Source organism: Sciurus vulgaris (genome assembly GCF_902686455.1).
Source record: "Sciurus vulgaris genome assembly, chromosome: 1".
Taxonomy (NCBI): domain Eukaryota; kingdom Metazoa; phylum Chordata; class Mammalia; order Rodentia; family Sciuridae; genus Sciurus; species Sciurus vulgaris.
The window spans coordinates 30,145,497-30,167,945 of NC_136461.1; the positions used below are offsets into that span (position 1 = coordinate 30,145,497).

The 22,449-nt window shown below is 37.9% G+C and overlaps 1 protein-coding gene across 2 annotated transcripts in view; it reads left to right on the plus strand.

Moving 5' to 3' along the window:
* SMAP2 (small ArfGAP2) overlaps positions 1 to 22,449 on the plus strand; it is a 43,874-nt gene that overhangs the window by 14,606 nt on the left and 6,819 nt on the right. For both annotated transcript variants that reach the window (XM_079131203.1, XM_079131202.1), the window contains 6 exons: positions 13,058 to 13,191; positions 14,606 to 14,691; positions 15,687 to 15,765; positions 19,679 to 19,765; positions 20,684 to 20,765; positions 21,759 to 21,865. In XM_079131203.1, coding sequence (XP_078987329.1) covers positions 14,609 to 14,691; positions 15,687 to 15,765; positions 19,679 to 19,765; positions 20,684 to 20,765; positions 21,759 to 21,865 — 438 coding nt within the window. In that variant the 5' untranslated portion in view covers positions 13,058 to 13,191; positions 14,606 to 14,608. The remainder of the gene's footprint in view (positions 1 to 13,057; positions 13,192 to 14,605; positions 14,692 to 15,686; positions 15,766 to 19,678; positions 19,766 to 20,683; positions 20,766 to 21,758; positions 21,866 to 22,449) is intronic.

The window sequence follows — 22,449 nt, forward strand, 5'->3', positions numbered from 1 at the left end:
GATTTGAAATATATTAGATTTCTGAGGAGATTTAACTTTTGTATTTGTTACATTTGCTATAAAATGTCAGTTTAGGTTGAATAACTTTTTGTGTGTGTGGTATTGGGGATTGAACCAAGGGCCTTGCACATGCTCGGCAAGCACTCTATCACTGAGCACCCACTGGCCTTTTCATTTTGTTTTGAGACAGGGTTTTGTTAAGTTTTCCAGGCTGGTCTTGAACTTGTGATCTTACTGTCTCAGCCTCTAGCTGGGATTGCAGGTGTGTACCACCGTGTCCAGCAGTTTGAATAACTTTGAATTTGCTCCCACTGCCCCTAGTTTCCTCATATCTTTAAATTCATATTCTTCACTGAGTCAGGTACAGAATAGTGCTGAGTAGGGTAGGGTATGTTCTGTGGGTGTCCTTGCTGGGATGGACTGGGATCCTAAAGCTGTGATTCTGACATTTAAGAGTGTGTCATTCAGAGCCTGTACTTGGGTCCTAGAAGTCTCTGTGTTTCATTCCAACTGAGGCTTTGCTGAAGTAATTGCACATGGTGCCTTCAAGCCAAGCAATTGTTTGTACTGAGATAATCTCACTGTTTGGCTTCTAATGAAATAACCTTCTTCCTGCCCCAATGAAAGCAGCTATTTTTTGTTTCCTCCCTCCCCTTTGCAGAAAGGCCATGTCTCAGCCACTGTTTTAGCTTTTTCATAAATGCTTAAGCAGGGCCTTTGTGTAGGAGATTGGCTACAGCTGAAATATCATGGATTAACCAGGAGACAAGGAGCATCATGAACATCCTTTTCTCTGATTTTCTATGTGGGTACTATAAAATGTCAGTTTCAGTTGAATAACTTTTTGTTTATGTGGTATTGGGAATTGAACTACCCATGTGCCCTAGCACTGAGCTGCATCCCCTACTGTGACCAAAATACCTGACAAGAACAACTTAGAAGAGAAAAGTTTATTTTGGTTCATGGTTTCAGCATTTCAGTCCATGATGGGCCAACTCCATTGCACTGGGCCCAAGTGAAGCAGAATATCATGGCAGAAGGGCATGGTGGAGGAGCACTGCTCTGTTCATGGCTGCCAGGAAGCAGAGAGAAAGCAAGGGGAGGCAGCCACAGGGAAGATGAACCCTTCCAAGGCACGCCCCCAGTGATCCACCGCCTTCATTTACCCACCTGCCTGCAGTTACTACCCAGTTAGTCCATTCAAACTAAGATGGACTGATTAGCTTTCATAATCATTTCATTTCTGAATATTCCTGCATTAACATAGGAACTTTAGGGGGATACCTCGTATCTAAACCATAATGGATACTTAAGTTACTTTTGTGTAGTTTTTCTATAAGAAGTCATTTAAACTTAATTCACATAAGAAAAATGCTCTTATTAGGTTTTTAAAAATATACTCTATTAGGCAGTTTTGTTAAAGGAGCTGACAAAAATAAAAACCAACAAAAGAACAACCTTAGAAGAGTATGTGCCCCATGAAAGGCCATGAAGTGCTGCTGGAGTTGGAATAGGAAGGAGAAAAGGCTTCACGGGGAAGCAGCTGGAGGAGGATTTTCACAAAAGGCTCTTTTGCTGTTAGAGGTAGCGGCCCCTGTAAGACCTGTGAAGGATCTTAAGTTGATCAGGAAACTGTAAGAATCTCTTCAAACCTTTTAAGGAAACATTTAAGTTAATATCATCAAAGAGCTTCTTTAGATCGACTTCTGGTGATAATCTAGGTGGTTTCATTTTCTGATTCACCCTTTTCCTAGTTACAAATTGCTATCATTCATGTAATCTGCTCTAAAGAAAGCAGGCACATTTATCACCCCCAGCACAGTTTCAGTAGTAGATTTTAAGCTGGCTTTCTCTTTCATTTACAACCCAGTTTACTCATGTGTTTAAGTTTTCTAGCATTTTTACTCAATTCACACTCTGCTTCCATGCTGAGGCTTCCAGACTTTCCTAATGATGAATGTTTTGATTGCACTATCTGTTATTACCCTCAGAAGTTGTTCTTCACTCTTCTGAGGTGCTTCCAGGGTATGCTGGGTGCCAATCACAATGGAATGAAGGACTTTTGATACATCTTCTAGTGACCATGGTTGTCTTTGAAGGGGAGCTACCATTGTTGATTCCATAAAAACCAAAGCTTAGGAAATGGTTCCTAATGGACTTAGCACTCCACTTATCTGTTTTTGTGGGGGTCTTCACTTTTTTCTTTCTTGAGAAAGACTGCTGTGTGCTCAAGGGAAGAGGTGGACCTGTTCAGATTTGTTTTGTTTCACTATACTTAGTGTTTGGAACATCAGAGGACTGGCCTTCATTGGATGCAACATGAGGCCTTCATTGGCTTGAATAATCAGTCTAATCTCACTGACTTCCCAAGAGTCTTCAACCAAAGCAGAAAATCTTTTGGTTAGTTCTTTGCCTGTCTTAACACATACTTTCCATTTACATAAAAACAATCATAGCACATACCAGAATCTCCCAGGGAAATGCCAAAAGACTTGGGCCTGATCTTTAAATTTCAGACAGCATCACCAAGACCCCGACATAGATGCTCCAGGACCAGCTATAAAGACACTGAAAAAGATTTTTAGGGTGGGTACTGGGAATTGAACCCAGGACCTCATGCATAAAAATTAAAGCATAATTAACAAATGGAAACTGTATATATCTATAGTATATAACATGATGTTTTGATATATGCATGCATTGATTTTCGTGGTGGCCAGGAGACTCTCTGGTAGGAATCAGAGACTTACCACACCCAGGCATCCTTCTCTCTGTGTCCTGTCTTCAAATCAGAAAAATGCCTTAGATGTCTATGGATAGGATTCATTCTCAGCTTTCTCTGTGTGGCAGGAACATGACAATTGTCATCTACACACATAATTTTAAAGGGAAGTGATGCTCATTGTTGATGTATAGAAGTGAGAAGAGGAAAGATAACAGTTGATCCTAGAAAGGCCCAGATCTTGCAAGATCTTGCAAGAAATTTACAGTTCATTTGATGGTGGGAGTCCAGTTATATGTTTTGAATGGGGTGATTGCATTATCAGACCATACCTTAGCAACAAGTCCTTTTCAGAACCAACAAAAAAATTTTTAACTAGGACCCTGCCCTTTCCTTCCTGAAGTCTTCAGGGGATTAGAGTTGAGTAGTAGCTGTACAGCTTGGTTGATTTGATTGTTCATTACTACCAGAAGCATCATGTGAGTATACACAAGTTATCATCCATTGCTGGGACAGGAAGAGTCATAACCTATAGTAAAACTTTACTTACTAAAAACAAACTAGGGAAATAAGATTGATGAGGAACTGTATTTATTGAAGGTTAAATAGTTTATTGAATTTTAAAGGTGCAGTTACTGTCTTTCAGAAGAGGTAGCTTTTAGAGGTAATCTAATGGGGGTGGGGCAGTAGACCCTCAGAGAAGTGAATTGCCTAAAGTCACACAGTTAGTGACATAGTTTAGATAATCCAGATCTCTAGCCCTGTAAGCAGGGGCCAGGTAAATAACCTCAGTATATTCAAATATATTATTGGACCAGTTGAGAGCAGGTATTGTTTCCTAGAATTTAAAGGAAATGATTAGCGGAGCTGAGGAAGGCTGCTACACCTGGCTGTAGAGATGTGCTTTATTTTGCCTTCTGTCCCCTTGACTGTTTTATTGCTTTGGGCTTTTATTCCTTTTTGTATTTCTTTTGTCATGGTATTTCATTTTGTGGCCCACCTGTTTCCAGGGCTGAGCAAAGTCATGACAATGCCATTGTCTATAAGTACTGCTGACAACCCAAGAAAGATGAAGAATGTCTCCTTTTACTAGACCTCAGTCTGCCTCCCAGTTGATTTCCTGGATGTCTTTTGAGAAAAGCCACTTTAACTATTTACTTAGGTTTAGATGTAGATCAACTATCACTTCATCAGTGAGTACTCAACAGTGTTCTTTTTCTGGTTACCTGGTAGGAAGGTAAGGTTGCTTTGCTTCATTTCCACTGATGTCATAGCAGTCTAATTGCAACATCTGTTCTTGCATTGATCTTCTGAATTAAGTTGGTTCAGTTGACTTGAATTTTGGTTGAGTATATGAGTAAGTGCTCTCTTTTGCTAGAATCACCAAACCTCCATTTTTATCTTGTGTACTTTGATACTTTATATAAATATGGGAGAAGTGAAAAACAGTGTCAGGAGATAGAAACAACAGGAATTCAGATTAATGGTACTCAGCTAAAGGGATGCCTCTCTACTAATCTTGTCTGTCCAGTGGTAGAACCAACTACCTTTTGAAACGGTTCCTAACTGATCTAGTGCTCCATGAACCTGGTGGTCCCCTGTAGAAGGATTTCCTGCATTCACTGAGAGGTTGGACCTAATGGCTTTTAAGCTTCTTTCTACCTCTGTTTGATTTACTCCTTCCTTGCTTCCTTCCTTCTTTCTTCTCTCTCTTTCTCTCACACAAAAGTTGCAAGTATTCTCCTGCTGAGCTACATTCCTAACCCTCCCACCTCTGATTGTAAATACCTTAGCTTAGTATTATTAACCTTTTTTCTTTAATCAATCTCTGAAATATTTCAGTTTGCTTTGTTTTGAACATTTAGAGAACTTAACTTCTGCTTTTTTCCCCCCCAAATGTGTGAATGTGGATAGTGTTTCTGACAAATAGAAACAACTTTCTTGCAAGGTGGCACAAATGGAAATGACTTCTCTTGCAGAGCATTCTGAGAGCAGAGGTTGATTGAGCAAGCCCTTAGTTTGGTCTCATGGTTCCTTAAAAAGTTTTTACTTACTGTTTATTGTTATTTTGGAATAGGGAACTAGATGAATTCCCTTTTGTACAGATGGAAATAGGCTAGTAAACATACCTCTCAGCAAGCCTAAACTTCTCCAAGATGGTACTGGTGTTTCTGGGTGTTCTTTGCAGTGAGTCAGAGAATGGAGGTGTATAAGGAGTGGAACAGAGGTAACTGGCCTTAGATTCACTCATAAATACTGCTTTTTTTTTTTTTTTTTTTAAACTTTGGCTCCCAAATTTTGTGCAGAGTTAATAAAAGGCTAAGTCAAGGAGAATTCACCTCTATTTTAAAATCAGTTTGATGTAGGTTCTTCCTCATGTACATGTCATATTTAAACCATTTTTCAATGCCAATTCCAGGCTCATAAGCTAAATTGATTAACTGTTTTAGGTTCGTTAGTACCTCAAATCTTCATAAATTGATTATCTCATTTTGCATTTTCAGCGCCATTGAATGTTAATCAGGAAGGGGCCTAAAAATTACCTACAAATCATCAATTAGAACTGTAGTAGTAGAAAGAACCAGAAGACTCATTGCTCCCCAGTTTACTATGTGGAATCATTTTTCTACAGCCCAGAGAGTTGATTACCTAGCCTCTGCCCCTATTCGGATTTTACTGTTTCTGGATATATTGCATTTGTTTTCACACCACCTTAATTGTTAGAAAAATTTCCCCCAGAGTATGCTAAAATCAACTTATACTCGTTGGTGCCAAGTCTGCATTTGAAATTTCACCAAAGTAAACTCATCCCTCTTTGTGAATGCTTAGCCTTTGAGGTGTTTGAAAACTACTTCTTCCTTCATGGTTTTTTTTTTTTTTTTTTTTTTTTTTTTGCTGCTGCTAGGGATGGAAACCAGAGCCTTGCTCATGTTAGGCTAGAGGTCTAGGTTAGAGCTCTAACACTGAACTTCATTCCCAGACTTTTTTTACTTTTTTTTTTTTTTTTTTTTTAGTTGTAGATGGACACAGTACCTTCATTTTATTTATATATATGTATATCTATATGTACATATATATTAAAATATATGTTTTAGTTGTAGGTGAACATAATACCTTTATTTATTTATTTTTATGTGGTGCTGAGAATTGAACCCAGTGCCTCACACATGCTAGGCAAGCACTCTATCCCTGAGCCATACATAACCCCAGCCTCTTGAGACAGTGTTTCACTAAGTTGTCTGGACTAGCCTTGAATTTGTGATACTTCTGCCTCAGCCTTCCAAGTTGCTGAATTGCAGGCATGTGCCAACGTGCCCAGATCTGTCTTCATTTTTCAAAACAGAAAAAAATTATACACTTTGGTGTTGCTCATTGTCAAATTCATTTAACAATTGCTTAGAGTGCCTCATCTGTTTGCCAGCATTGTGCTAGATATTTGGAATAAATGATGAGGAACATGGTTCTTGCCTTTTAGAGCTTAAAGTTTGTCTAGAGCTTAGAGCAAGAGAGACCTATAAATAGCTAACTTTAATAAGATATTACTAGAAGAACAAAGCATACAGATGACTGTTAGCCATAGAGAAGGTCAAGATTTATTCCATGGGAGGGATTCACAGAAGAGGTGACATTGGACTGGGTTTTAAAGTTTCCAAAGTAAGGAATGGAGGAGAAAGCCATTCCTGGTAGGAAGAATGGTATAGGCAAAGAGGTATGAGTGTATGAGCACATTTCAGAATGAAGACTTGCTCAGCATCTGCACATCACAGGCTCTTCATAAGCTTTATGTGTCATGTTCAAGAGTTTCAATCAGTAAGGAGCCATGGAGTATTGTATTGTTTTGTCTTTAAAATTCTGTACCATTATTTCTCATTACAAAGTTAATACAAGCTCAGTGCATACAATTTAGGGCATATATAAACATATAAAATCCCATTTCCCAGAGATAATAGCATTTATTATTTTATATATATTCTTCTAGATATTTTTCCTGTGTATACATATATATTCATATTTTAAAGCAGAAGTAGAATTGTTTCATGTATAAAGTTTTAATACTGAATTAAAAAATTGATCTATCATCGAGATATTTTTATATCAAATAGAGAACTACAGGTTTTTTTTCCCCCTAAGGTATGGTGATATCATAATTCCTTTATGCAATATTGCTGTTTCTGCTTTTTTTTTTTTCTTTTCCTAGTACTTGGACTTGAACCCAGGACCCCACACATGCTAATAAGCAAGCTCTGAATTTTTGTCCAGCCTTCTAAATTTTATTTTGAAGCAGGGTCTCACTAAGTTGCCAGGCTGGCCTTGAGCTTGCCATCTTCCTATGTCAGCCTCCCAAGTAGGTAGGATTATAGATATGTAGCTCCACACCCTACTATTTCTGATTTTTATAGATATAATAATGAACATTTTGACATATTTCTTTATGTACCTGAACTGTTGTTACCTTGATGAATTTTTACAAGTGGTGGGGGTCAAAGAATTTGCTGAGCTCCAGGAATGGCAGTGAATGTCATAGATCTGGTCTCAGCTCTTGTGGTGTTTGTCATTTGGTGGGAAAGAAATGCCAAACAGTTACACAAATAAATATAAATGTGGTACAAGTTGGAAAGAAAAAGTAAAGGACCAATGAAAGTTTATAACTTTTAAAAAGTCCTTATCTTTTAGTGATATAGCCTGAAGGTGGTGGTTAACTCTACTCTGCTCTTATGTTTGAAAATTTCCATAACTAAAATATAAAAAGCAAACAAAAGTATGGAAAAATGATTATAATTTGCAGATGTGAGGCCATGGAAAGGCTCCTTTGAGGAAGAAACATTTCAGCTAAGACCCTTGTGATATATGAAAATACCAGGTTACAAGTAGTGGATGGTGTTAGGGAAAGAGCTTTATAGGGATGGGAGCAGCATGAACAAAGGTCAGAAGCCTAAGAGGCAGCATGCTGGTGCCTAGAGGAAATGAAAGAGGACTGTGTCACGGGAATTGAGAGTCTGGGGCTGTCCTATAGACATGGGCTAGAGATCTCCATGTCTTGGAGATCATGTTAAAGATTTTTTTTTTTTTTCTTTAATCCAACACCAAAAGAAAGAAACCTTCTATAGAAGGGTATTGTTGTTGAGATGGGGTCTTGCTCAGTTGCCCAGGATGGCCTCAAACTTGTGATCGTCCTGACTCCACTCCCAAGTAATATAGAAGGGTTTTAAGCAGCAGAGTGACAAGATGGCTTTAGATTCTTGAAAAACTCAAATTGGTTGTTTGGGTTTCACCGTGGGAGAGAAGAGAAGGCAAAAGTGGAGAGACATTTGATTATTGCACTGGTTCAAAAGAGTTTGGTGATTTTAGATCAGAGAAATAGTGATACAGATGGAGAGAAGACTGGTTTGACAGATGTTTTGGTCTAGGTTATATAGGAGTTGAAGCAGAGAGAGTTCCATATATGATATTTAAATTTATGGGGCTGGGGTTGTGGCTCAGTGGTAGAGTGCTTGTCTAGTATGTGTGAGGCACTAGGTTTGATTCTCAGCACCACATAAAAATGAATAAATAAAATGAAGGTATTGTGTCCATCTACAACTAAAATTTTTTTATAAATAAAAAAATAAATTTATGACTGATGCATTCAATGGGTGGGAGTGTAATTTATGAACATGGAGAAGAATGGAGGAAGAGCAGATTTTTTGGCAAGAGATTGAGAGTTCAGTTTGAAATATGCTATGCAGAAAATTTGCACCGATTTACATTTTTACCTCTGTGTGTGAGACTACACAGAAGACATACGCAGAGGTCTTCCTTTGTACAGATTTGGTTTTGATAGATTATTCTAGTGGGAATCTGGAGACCAATTAGTTGTTAATCTGAAAGCTTTTTTCCCCCCTGAATAAAGAAATCTCATCTTTATTGTCTCTGCCTTTCTAGCCTTAGTATTCAGCTGAGAGGGTACCTGGGACCTAAGAACTCAGTAAGTCACACTTAAGAGAATTAATGCTTATAGGTGAGAGATGGAAATGTCTAGGCAGAAATCAATAGTTTCTGGAAGTTTCCATAATACATTCAGCATCCTGCCTGTTTAAGAACTTTTCCGTGGCTCCATGATGATGCCAAGTCAAAATATATGTAACCAGTCACCGAGCTGGTACTTTCTACAGTTGATTTTTCCCCCCAGTGCTGGGAATTAAACCCAGGGCCTTGAATGTGGAGTATGTTAGGCAAGTTCTTTACCACTGAGCTATCCCTCCAGGCCCAGTTTCTTAACTAATCAATCAAATCCATATACTTTCCTAATTTTCACTGCTTTTTTATTGCAGAGTGGCCACATGTTAATTTTAACATTGCTTAATGCTTCCTGAGCCTGCTTTTAGGGTCCTATTGAATATATTCACTCAGCTGTGACCTTGTTCTAGTGTTGTGTTAATCAGCCACTACTAGTTTATTTCATTTATCTATCCTCTTTGCTTTCAGAATTATTTGGAATATTGCCTCTCAGAATCTCTTTTCATTTTCAATTTCAAAATACCTTCTTTTTTTTCTCTTTGATTATCATAACCAATATGTAGTAAACAATTGATTTATCTCTGCAAGTTCACTAGATGTTAGTAGGCTGACCTAGCAGCAGCAGTGCATATACTGTGGAATCCTAGCACCCTCTACTAAATCTGGCAGCTCTGGGCCTTCTTCCTTTGTGTGCATAGTTGGGGGCATGGGCATAAGGGCAGAGAGGGGGCATGTAGCTGAGAAAGGGAACAGGTAGGGGTTTGGGTAGTGTGTTTGCAGATTATTTTGGAGTAAAAGAGGCTGCTTAGAATTTCATGTTTTCTAGAAAACTGAAAGTATGTCCATTCCATTAAAGTAGCCATTTTAATGGAATATATGCATCTTACCATAATCTATACCATAATCATGGTCTATACCTTCAATATGCACAATAAAATTTGTTTAAAAGTAAAGAAGATATTAGATGCATTAGGTAAATTTCTTCTTTCTGATATATAGTCAGTTTTGGTTTTGACATTCTAGGACCAGAACTCATTCCCATCTGTAGTGTTGCATAGAGTGTTAGGATATATGTATGAATGATTTACTGGACCCATATCAATAAAGTTGAATGGAAAGGGGGTTTTGGAAACCTCATTGTATACTATGTTCTTATATGTAGCTCTCATTCTTTATTGTCCCTCCCAAGTAGCTGGGGCCCAGCTCATATTATACTTTTAATCATATACCACTTCCCCACTTTTTTAGCCATAAAAGTAACTGTCTCCCTCTACCCCTCAGATTAGCAATTAAACCCAACCCATAAATAACTTTTGTCTCGTATTTTTTCTCCTCTTCAATTTTAGAACCTTTTATGGATCATGCAGTTATTGACTAATAAATCTAATGACTCACAACTAGAAAAGACTGGGTATCTGGGATAGAAGTGTCACTGTTTCACTGGGAAAATATTGTAGGAGGGATGTCAGGTGATGGCTCTGTGGCGAGGGTGGGAGAGGTGGACAGGGCACAGTAGGCTCTTATCTGGATTTTCATGAAAGGACTTTTGCTGAGGTATTTCTGTGCTGAGGCCTGGTCAGGGGCTCCAGAGCATCACTTCCTAGTCTCGCATACCTCAGGGGCAAAAAGACTAAATACTCTGGAGGATCTAAAGAAATTCCTCACTGCGACAGTGGCTTAGGTGAGTGGGAATTGCCTTCTCCAGATTTAGGGCCAGGAAGCAAACAGCATAACATTCCATAGCTAACTTCTGTTGGCCTTTTTTTTTAGCTGGTAGTACTGGGGGTTGAACCTAGGGCCTCCCATGTGCCGGGTTAGTGCTTTGCCACTGAGCTACACCCCCAAGTTCTCCACAGCTAACTTTTAATTTTTTATTTGTTCAATTTGGTTATATATGACAGTAGAATGTATTTTGACATATTATACATACATGGAGTATTACTTCCCATTCTTGTACTTGTACATGAAGTGGAGTTTCACTGGAGCATAGGAAAGTTATGTCTACTGTCTTCTACTATCATTCTACTGTCTTTCCTATTCCCACCCCGCCTTCCCTTCATTCTGCTTTGTCTAATCCAGTGAACATCTATTCCGCCACCACTCCAGCCCTTACTGTATGTTAGCATTCACGTATCAGAGAGAACATTCAGCCTTTGGTTTTTTGGGACTGACTTATTTCACTTAGCATGATAGTCTCCAGTTCCATCCATTTGCCAGCAAATGCCATAATTTTATTCTTCTTTATATTTCCACAGCTATCTTTTAATGAGTATTTTTGACTTTTGACTTTGTTAGTGAACAAGTACATTTTAACTATCTTATCATGAGTTCTAGCCTATAGAATCTAGAGCAAAGGAAAAATGTTAAAGAAACATGAAATATTAACTTTTGGTCCCATTTTAAATCTTATATAACTAAGCTCTAATAAGAGTTCTGAAAACTATTACTAAAAATAGATATATAACATCCCAGGAAGCCTCATTAACATTTGCTCAGGTTTTTCATTTTTCATTTTCAAAACGCCCCACCACCTGAAGACAAGTGTGTGATCTTCATTTTTACTAGTTACATGGAAAACTGACTGCAAATCCATTTAGGAATCTGAACAGATTGAAGATCTTTGTAGAAGATAGATCTTAGCCTATTGAGATAATAGCAATGAGGGGCTGGGGCTGTAGCTCAGTGGAAGAGCACTTGCCTAGCATGTGTGAGGCGCTGGGTTTGATCCTTAGCACCACATAAAAATAAACAAATAAAGAAAGGCATTCTGTCCATCTACAATACAAAAATGGAAAACTTAAAAAAAAAAAAAAAGATAGTAATGAGAAGGTATTGGAGGGCTGGGAATATAGCTCAGTTGGTGGAGTGCTTGCTTCACAAGCACAAGGCCCTGGGTTCGATCCCAGCACTGGGGGAAAAAAAAAGAGAAGGTATTAGGTAAAGTTTCAGGCAGAGAACACCACCTGGTGGTGATAAGGAGAATTTGAGCCTTCATATATTTATTTGTACTATTAGTCATAGTAAATGAGTGCTGTTTGTCAAAAAAATTGTATTATTTGTAGTAATCATGGATTCAAATTTATATGAATGGTTTTTGACACAGGAATTTAGCATTCCTTCATTGAAAGTGCTGTCAAATGCCACAGGCTAACCAAATAATTATGTCCTATAGAACTGCAGTCATGTTCCAAACAGGTCCTGTTCATCTGTGAAGAAAATCAATTAGTGTCTTTTCATCTCTTTATTGCAACCTCTGATTTTAACATCATGCATATTTTCTGTGGAAAAATGGAAAAGGAAATATTTCAGATTTTTCAATATGTCTTTGATAGGTGTCATGTAAAAAGTAAGTCACTTTTCCCCCCTGTATAAAAATTATGAAGAGAGGTTTGAGAATTTTCCAGAGTGATTATTAGGGTGAGTGAAGTTGGCAGGGGATGGGAGATTCTGTAAGTTTATTAAAATTTGTTCCTGAGATTTCTCTTTTGTTCTAATAAGCATCTAAATAATTGCATCTAAAAGCATCTAAATATTTGACAGTTTTGAATCTAGATAATTCTGTAGTTGGGTGAAGTGGGGACATCAGCCCAAGAATCTTATTAAGGATCCTGTGAAGTTAATGTGGATGCATATTTTATAGGCCTTCAGGGGATGAGAGGATAAACAGAGTTTTCCATTTCAGGTTGAGCCTTGGGCTGGCATGCCATATCTGTATCTTTTTTCCTAGTTGGAAAACTGATTCCAGGCCCAGCACCTTGCAGAGTCTCTTGGGGGAAGACTGTTCATGTAATGTGCCAGGCTAAATAGAATGTGTCATACTTTGCACTGCTCTCCCAGGATTTTTCTTTATGTAAGTGGTAGCATATTGTAATTTTGCATTTTGACACTTATCAGTGTTGAAAACTGTTCCATGCCTAAATGCCCACATGTCATATAATTTCATTTATATTAAATGTCCAGAATTGGCAAATTCATCAAGACTGAAAGTAGGTCTCTTGGTGCCAGGGACTGGGAAGTAATGGTTGGGAGTAGTGGGAGTGCCTGCTAATGGGTTTGGAATTTTTTTTGGATAATGAAAATATTCTGGAATTAGTATGATCATTATATGACTATATGAACATACTAAAAACTATTGTACTCTACACTTAAAATTTTTACACTAAAAAAAAAAAAAAGCTGATCCATGGAAGAATGAACCAAGTTAACTAGTAGATGATTGTGGCAATATTCTTTCATTTTCATTTTAGCAGAAATTTTGCTTGATAGTCTAACTGTGGCATCTTGGGCCTTGAATGTTGTTGTAATTTGACTTGACTGTCCTGTTCCTGACCTTCACAGGGCCACGATGGGCCTCCTGGAACATTGGCGTGTTTATCTGCATTCGATGTGCTGGAATCCACAGGAATTTGGGGGTGCACATATCCAGGGTAAAATCAGTTAACCTCGACCAGTGGACTCAAGAACAGATTCAGGTACTTACACAATTGAGAGAGTTTGCTGCTCCCATATATCTATGTAAAAGTAGTTCCAGATGAGTGTCAGTCAAACTGGGCACAAAGATGAAGATAAGGGAAATATTAGTTGTTAAACATTTATGTCAAATTTTTGTACCTTAATAGTGGAACTTTTAATATTTCTATTTAAGATGCCAGGTTAAGATGCCTTTATTTTACTTATTTTAAAATATACTCTACAGTCTAGGACCCCATGTGTCCTTGAAGGCATTAAGAAGGATCTTTGGATTATTTTCTAAGACCCTTGGCATTTACATGTCTAACCTTTGTAGTTTTATGTATAGACGTTCACTTAAAAAAAAACCAAAAACCTTCTGGACTGGGAGTGCTTCCCCTGCGTTTAATCCCCAGCACTGCAAAAATAAAACAAAACAACAAAATAAAAACCATCCAAAATCATAGAATTATAGTAATATTTTATTGCTAAAATCTTGCTTACCATTAGCTTGGTGGTCTGGTAGTGACTTGAATTAATGAGTTCAGCTGGCCTAAGATCTGCATTCTTGATGTAACTTCATTATTTTTTGTTCCCTTTTTACATTGAAGTGCTTTAATTAATATAAGTTGTTATTGTTATTCTCTTCTTCTCCTCCTCCTCCTCCTCCTTGCATTTTTAATTATATCTTACTGTATTTTATGAAGGAAATTATGTATCATGGAGGTATCTGTGAATTTGAAGATTTAGAAAACTCTTAGGATTTAGCTTTCATGGCTGTTAAGGGTTCCTTTTAAAAAGCCTAATGGGAGTTGGCCATGGTGACACACACCATGTAATCCCAATAGCTCCAGACTCTGTGGCAGGAGGATCACAAGTTTGAGGCCAGCCTCAGCAAGGTAGAAGGCCCTAAGCAACTTAACAAAATCCTGTCTCACAATAAAAAATAAAAAGTGCTTGGGAAGTGTCTCTGTGGTTAAGTACCTCTGGGTTCAATCCATGGTACCCCCTATCTCCCTCCCCCCAAAAAAACCCAAGCCTAGTAGGAAACACACATTGACTTGTTAATAAAGCTGAATAGGTTAATTAATAGCATAAGCTCAGAATTGTAACACCCATTATTGCCTGCCAAGTAGACATTTTCATTGTTAGCTATGCATCTTGGAATTTCAAATAACATCTTGAATTATTACTGAATTCAATGAATCTTGGCAGACAAGTCTTCCATAATAGGTACCCATGGAGAGGGGAATCTGTGGGGGCAACTGATTGGAATTCCTAGTAGGATAGAAAGAATACTGGATTGGAAACCAGAATACACAGGTTTAAATCTTGGTTCTGTCACCCTTTAGATTGGTTCTTCAACTAAAGTATTGGATGAGAAGTTTTTCTTTCCCAATCTGACACTCCCCATTTCTACATTTTCTTTGATTGCAGTGCATGCAAGAGATGGGCAATGGAAAGGCAAACCGACTTTATGAAGCATACCTTCCTGAGACTTTTCGGCGACCTCAGATAGACCCGTATCTTTTCTGGAGCAATTTAGAAGGCTGGTGATACTTTGATGTTTGGGGAGAGTTAGACAAAACTCAAAGCCTTTGACCTGAGGAGGCCATCTCCATGTGGATTAGTTAAAGGCATGGGTTTTCTTCTCTCCTGCAATCAAGACAGAAAAAGTACATGTCTTCTTGCTGATGTTGGAATTATATGTAGTATCAGATGGGGAAGAATCAGGAATTAAAACTGCCGTGATTTCACCATGAGTTCTTCCATAAAGTGACATCTCTGCTAGTTTTTGGGTTACTGAAACTATTGTTTGATAAGAAGAATAGTTTACTATGCTCTGTTGAACCCTGGCATTCAGCAAAACTGTCATTCATTTTTATCGTGTTCTTCTGTCTTGTGTGAAAGAATTAACCTTTGTTGACCAGCTTATCAATAATGTTCTTTATCCATCTCTTCAACAGGGGACAGCACCTAGATGTAAAACCAAATCTTATGAAGGTGGTGCTTCTCAAAGTGTAGTTTGTAGAACACTTTTAGAGTTTGCTTTTTGGTGATTGTAGCTAGAACCTGTTAAATGTAGATTTGGGACCCTGTAGAAGACCCACTGATCAGGACCTGGCAATGGGGCACAAGTGTTTATATTTTTGAGGAGCACATAGTTGCTTTTGCTTGAAGTCTGTTCATCTAAGGGCTTTAAAAGAGATAATTGATTGTTTCCCCAGTATCCTAGAACAACCACAGGCCCCTCTGATGAAAGTGTGAAGGTTAATTCCACTTGCTGCTGTCATCACTTTAAAGAGAAATCATAGGCAATGATGATTCCCTGCAGTAGCCTGAAGAAGGCATAATATTTCAAGATTTTGGTCAGGGAAACTGTGTATGAGGAGGCAGGAGTTGTAGGGAAATGCAGGAGGGAAAGAGGAGAACAATACTCTGTGGGATACAGATTAACCTTTTATGTTCTTACTCTAGGATGCACTTATTTGATTCATCCTTAATAAGCTTTTTGCAGAGCTGTTGAGGGATTTATTCGAGACAAATATGAGAAGAAGAAATACATGGACCGAAGTCTGGACATCAATGCTTTTAGGGTTGGTTGTAAATCTTTCAGGTTTTATTCATAATGTGTTATTTGCTTACTAATCAGGCCGGGGAAGAATTTGACAAACTGCTGCCAAAATATTCTAAAACCATCACTTAAAAAAAGCAAAAGTAGGGCAGGGGTTTTGGCTCAGTGGTAGAGCACTTGCCTAGCAAGTGTGAGGCACTGGGTTTGATCCTCAGCACCACATTAAAAACATAAATAATATAAAGTTATTATCTTCATCTATAACTAAAAATATTTAAAAATGCAAAAGTAGAAAAAAGCCAGTTTCTGAGTAAAGACCGTTAGATATCATGGAACAAACTTTTGCCTCAGCGATGGTGAGGACAAACCACCAGTGAATTCTCTGCATCATTCTGTATTTAGAAGATATTAGTGATTCTTAGTTCCAAATTATTTCTTGAAGTGGACACCTTGGGCATAGTAGGTTAAGTAGAATAATATGCATGTACAAGTATGTGTGTATATATATCAGTATATATGGACACACATATACTTTTTTCTTCTGTAAGTGAAGTCAACAGAAGCAGGTATAATTAAATCACCAGTTTCTTTCAGTTTGACCAACATATAATTCCCCCATTACCTGCTAATGACCAGTGTGTTGGTGGACTGATGGTGAGTGGAATCTCTTCTTCTTCCCTTTCAGAAGGAGATTGACTACCAGTTGCCAAGTGCACATTCATCCAAGAAATGGTTAGGGCATGAAACAGTGTGTGATAACACATAGAAGCAAATGCAACATGATTTCTGGAAGAAGAAAATATGCCTGAATAATGAAAACTAGGGAGAAGCAATAAATATGACCATTCAGATGTTTAAACAGCCTTGACAAGATTCTATAGTAAATTCTTTTAGGAATAATTAACTGTTTCTCTAACTATAAAAATATAGTCTGAGATTCACCAGTTTTAGCACAGTTCCTATCTATCTTCTAGTTATTTATTTTAGTGGATGATAGAGTAGCTAGTGGAATCACTAAGTTTGCAAGGGGCTCTCAAAGCCCTTCTAGGTAATTAAAACTTAATTTAGTTGGTACCAGCCCCAGATTGATCTTTGGAAGCTGTGTGAAAGGGGTGTTAACTAGTAGGTGAATTTCAACACAGGCTTACTGGTAAGTACAAGGGTGTTACATGTAGTTAGGGAAAAAGTAATTCCTTCCTAACTTAATATGAAGGACTCTTACTTCACAGTCATCCAGAAAAAAGATTTGTCAGTTATCTTAACTGTTTAAGAAGGAATTAACCCAGTGAACAGCTATAGCTCGGATAGCATCATCAAAAAGGGTTTAGAACTAAAGTACACACATTTCCTTTTATTTGTAGAAAACTATGGTCTGTCTGCCAAACTCTTCATTATTCCTGAAATATAAAATCAGATGAGGTGAGAAAAGAGTATCTGAGGTAATTCAGAGGATGGAGGAGGAGGGAAGGCTTGCTGTGTGAAGACAGTCATTCAGTGTTCCTGATTACATTGCTAGCCTACCATACCCATGAAAACAAGCCTTTTTACTTATTGGATGTTTTCTCTTGGAAAGGAAATGCCTCCTGTTTACCAAAAAACTATTTCAGAATTTTTTTATTTGATGTGCTTAATTTTTATGTTCTTATTGAAGATTTTTATGCCAAGAATTTGCTAAGTGAGAACATTTAAGTTCAAGCAAAAAGAGACTGGCTTTTGAAAAGAGAACTCTGTGGTGTTTTGTTTTGTTTGTTTTTGTGGTGCTGGAGATTGAACCTTGTACATGCTTAGGCAAGTGCTCTACCACTGAGTCACGTCCTTAGCCAAGTATCTGTTTTTAATAGATAAAGCATTTTCAACATCAAGAAATATTGTGTATTAAAGTGCCATACTATATATTAAAAAAGGTGTATGTGTCATGATTATCAAATTATTTTTACAGAAAATATGAATATTAAAATGAAAAATTCACACATATTCTATTTTTTTATTTTTTTGAGACCAGAGATTGAACCCAGAGGTGCTTAACCACTGAGCCACATCCCCAGCCTTTTTTTGTATTTTATTTAGAGACAGAGTCTCACTGAGTTGCTTAGGGCCTCACTAAGTTACTGAGGCTGGCTTTGAACTCTTGAACCTCTTGCCTCAACCTCCTAAGCTGCTGGGATTACAGGTGTGTGCAACCATGCCTGGCTTATTCTCATCATCTTTATTAACGATTATCACCTTGGTGTATCTCCTTTTTTTCTGTGTAGGAGACTTAAAATCTAATATGGGAGCTAGGAATGTAGCTCAGTGGTAGAGCACTTGCCAGTATGCTCATGGTGCTGAGTTTGATCTCTAGCACCAAAAGAAAACCCAAAACTCTCCAAAAGCTAGTTATATATAATGTCTCTTATTTTTATTCCACTTGACTTCTGTTATACATAACACAGCATACATTTCTATGTTACTTATTGAATATCTTTTCTTAGTGATTAGGAAAATCAGTTTCTTTTACTATTCCTTTCTGTGATATAAAGATGGCTATTTAAGTTTTTCTTTAGCATAAATAATTCTGGGATGAATATCTTAGTACAAGTAACTTTTTTCATAGTTTTGATTATTTTCTTAAGATCCATCGCAAGATATGGTATTATCTAGGTCAGATGATTTCAATACTTGTCTCTTCATACTTTTACCGATGTACTTCCAAAAGTTGTACCATTTTACACTGTCTTCTCAGCATGGTGTAAGAGTGCTAGTTTCACTTATTTTGCTCAGCACCATGCTTTCAAGTTCCATCAGTTTTCCTGAAGATGACATAATTTCATTCTTCTTTGTGACTGAATTGTATGCTTATACTGTTTTCTTTGCCCATTTATCCACTGGGATAATTCTGTAGTTCACCTATTGTGAATTTTGCTGCTCTAAACATGGGTGTGCATATAGTACTATAGTGTGCTGACTTTTAATTCTTTGGGGCACTTACCAAGGAGAGGTATTGCTGCGTTATATGGTGGTTCCATTCCTAGTCTTTTGAGGAATCTCCATATAGATTTCCATAGTGGTTGTACTAATTTACAATCCCACCAACACTGTATAAGTGTTCCTTTTCCCCCACATCCTCTCCAGCATTTATTATTATTTGTATTCTTTTGCTTTTGGGGATTGAACCCAGGGGTGCTTAACCACCAAGCCACATCCCCAGACCTTTATATATATATATATATATTTTTATATTAAATATATTTATATTAAATATATATATATATATATTTTATTAGAGACAGGGTCTCACTGAGTTGCTCAGGACCTTGCTAAGTTGCTGAGGCTGGGTTTGAACTCGAAATCCTCCTGCCTTAGCCTCCTGAGTTGCTGGGATTATAGGTATATGCCACTGCGCCCAGCTTATTATTTGTATTCTTGACAAACATGCTTGTATTCTTTTTTTTAAATATTTTTTTTAGTTGTAGATGGATGTAATACCTTTATTTTATTTACATTTTTATGTGGTACTGAGTATCAAACCCAGTGCCTCACACATGGTAGGCAAGTCCTCTACCGCTGAGCCACAACCCCAGCCCAACATGCCTGTATTCTTAAGGTTACTTTGTGGTTCTCTTTTCCAGTTAGGTGTTTATTTGATGTTAAAATGTGACCAGTAACTTTATAATTTGTGAAAGTATTATGAAGTTGCCTCTGAAAGTAACAAAAACTGAGAGGCTTCCTAATATTTTATTTTTGACATGCTTTTTGGTTCTATACAGGCAACTCATGCAGGACACCCTAATGAAGATACTATAGTCTTTTTTTTTTTTTTTTTTCTTTTTTCTTTAGAATTCCCTAATTCTTTCATTAGGGACTTTTGGTGTCCTTTGTGAACATTTAGGATTATAGTTTATTGAATCATTAGTCACCATGGGGCTTGTGTTCTTTGTCTTGTCAAATCTTTCTAGAAAGAGAAGGATGACAAGTGGAAAAGAGGAAGTGAACCAGCTCCAGAGAAAAAAATGGAACCTGTTGTTTTTGAGAAAGTGAAAATGGTAAGTGGGAAAGTCTTTGCCCTATGTGAATGGTCAAGTGTGTGTTTATATATGGAGGGAGGGGCCTCATGGCAGGCAGGTGGGTTTGATACCATATTGCACCTTTGTACCTGGAGTAAGGGGCTTCACATTTAGATCAGATCACCTGCTGCCATTTCTGCTTCTTGCCCATTGCCTGTTGTTGCCTGAAGTGTTCTCTTTGAAGCTAGATGGAAGCTTGGAAACTGCATCTGTCTCACCTGAGCACAAGCCATGTTCCATGCTAGAATGACATGGCTGCATGGCAGCTTCTGAGCAGATGCTAACTCCATAGTAGTCCTTGTTAGACCTCATGCGCTTCATTTTCCTTTTGCAGTTAGGAACAGGCCAGAAGTTAGGGTGCACTAATTTCCTTTTCCACATGACTACTGTGGCTCTAGTAGTAGATGCTCTGAATATAAGAGCTTGGAATCTTGGGAGAGAGGACTTTTTACTATTGGGTAAGGAAGACTCCTTTATCACAATTGTGAATCGCACTGTCTGGACAGACAGTCATTAGTGATGATGGCACAGTGAATTAAGTCATCTTTAAACTAATCTCCCTTTAGTGTTAAACAGTTTTTTAACCACTGGAAAATTTGTTGTACAATCAGTAGCTACCTTTATCCTTGATTTTTCCTGGGACCTAAAACTGCTATTTCTGTTAGAACCCTTGGTCAATGGTTGTCTTGGTTTCAGAAGCTAACCAAGCACAGACAATTCTTTATTTTAACTTCAGGTTTGGCTTATGTACTCAAGTTTCCCAGCACTTCTTGAGTTTTGTTTCTTTGAATAATAGCAACTGTACCACAAGAATACCTATGACTTTATAGTGGAGAGAGGAAAAACAGAGTTCAAAAACACCTGCTGATTTCTTTTTATAACATATTTTTACTTTAGCCACAGAAAAAAGAAGATTCACAGCTACCTCGGAAAAGTTCGCCGAAATCCACGGCGCCTGTCATGGATTTGTTGGGCCTTGGTAAGAGTTAGACTTGCCAGCTCCCACATTCTTACATATTTTGATGAATTCTATTACTGACCCTGGGAAGACTGGGACTCTCATTTGTGTCTTCTTCACTAAGATTGTTCTCTCCTCTTTTTCCTGTTATGTTTTATAGTTGAACCATTGCTGTAAGGGTTTAGTAGGACATTTTTCAGAGCAAAAATACAGTGTAGTGGTTAAGAGCATGGTTTTAAAGATAAGTCCCAACTGTGTCACTTGATATATATGTGACCTGGAGTAATTATCTCTGAATATTAGTTTCCTAATCTGGCCCTAAGGATGGTTAAGTTTCTACTTCGAAGGTGTTGTTGGAAGGATTAAGTGGTATAATGCCTCTGAAGCTCTTAGTGCTATTTTGACACATACTAAATGCTATTATGTGTTTGTAGTTCCACCTAACAGCAACTTTGACCTTTTTGCCACCTCCCTGTACTCTACTTCCTGCCTTCACCCGTGGTTTTTCAGGTGCAACCAATTTCTGAGATGGCCTGTTACTCTGTGGTCCTTCTTCCCTCGAAATATTGATTTAGTGATTTTGCCCCTTTCAGAAAGAAAACCTGTTCCCCAACCTCTCACCACATTGATGGTTGTACTTAAACAAAGTCCTCTACTGTTGACTTAGGTTATTGGCTGCTTAGGCTTCTAATTTCTTTACCTTTTATTTTTCTCTGAAAATGAATCCTATATACTGTTTCTTCAAATTGCCAGGATAGAGCCAGCCAGCCCCCCAGTGGTGGTGCTGATAAAGCAATCAGGCCTGAGGTTCTGCTGCCTATGCTTATTAGTCTATCCCAGAGCTTTCTTGGGAATGTGGGGTGAGGCCTCCTCTGAGAAGGCCTATCTAAGTTAACTGAAGACTAGACTTCTAGGTCCATGACAGACCTTATAGGCCTTTTCTTTCTACTTGTTGTCTGGAACAGAAGGAAGGTGTAAGCAGTGTTACATTTTGACTTTGATCTCTGTTTCTAGATGCTCCTGTGGCCTGCTCCATTACAAATAGTAAGACCAGCAATACACTAGAGAAGGATTTAGATCTTTTGGCCTCTGTTCCATCCCCATCTTCGGTTTCCAGAAAGGTGAGTCTTTAGGATTCTCAGGATAAAAGGATATTCCAGAAAGGGTGATAACTAAATCATGGAACCAAGCCATAATTCTTGGTGGAATTTGGTTTTCTTGATTCTTCCCTTGACACTGTATCATCTCTGTCACAGTCTAAGCTCACTGTTTATACTATTTTGTCTTCTACCTCACAAGGGTGGCACTTTGAGTGAACTTCTATCAAAGGTCTGTCAGGTCGTAAAGGCTAATAATTTAAGTCAGCTCTTCAACCGAGTTCCCGCTAGGGTGTTGTGGACATGTTAATGGCTGCCATTTATGGAATGCCTTCTGTGTATGAGGAATAACCAGGAGTTTGATATATCTCATTTTTATATATTCCATTAATAATTTCAATCCTTCACCAGAAGCCCACAAAATGGATAATTTACAGATGAGCAAACATTAGTTCAGGAAAGTTATGTGACCAGTCTTTGGCTGTACAATGAGTGAATGTCTGCATGGCTCTAAACCCAGTTCTCTGTGCTACATCATTTGTGGATTTTTTTCCCCCCTACTAATCATTTGGCTTTTCTGAATAATGCAGAATTAAAACAGAGCTTAG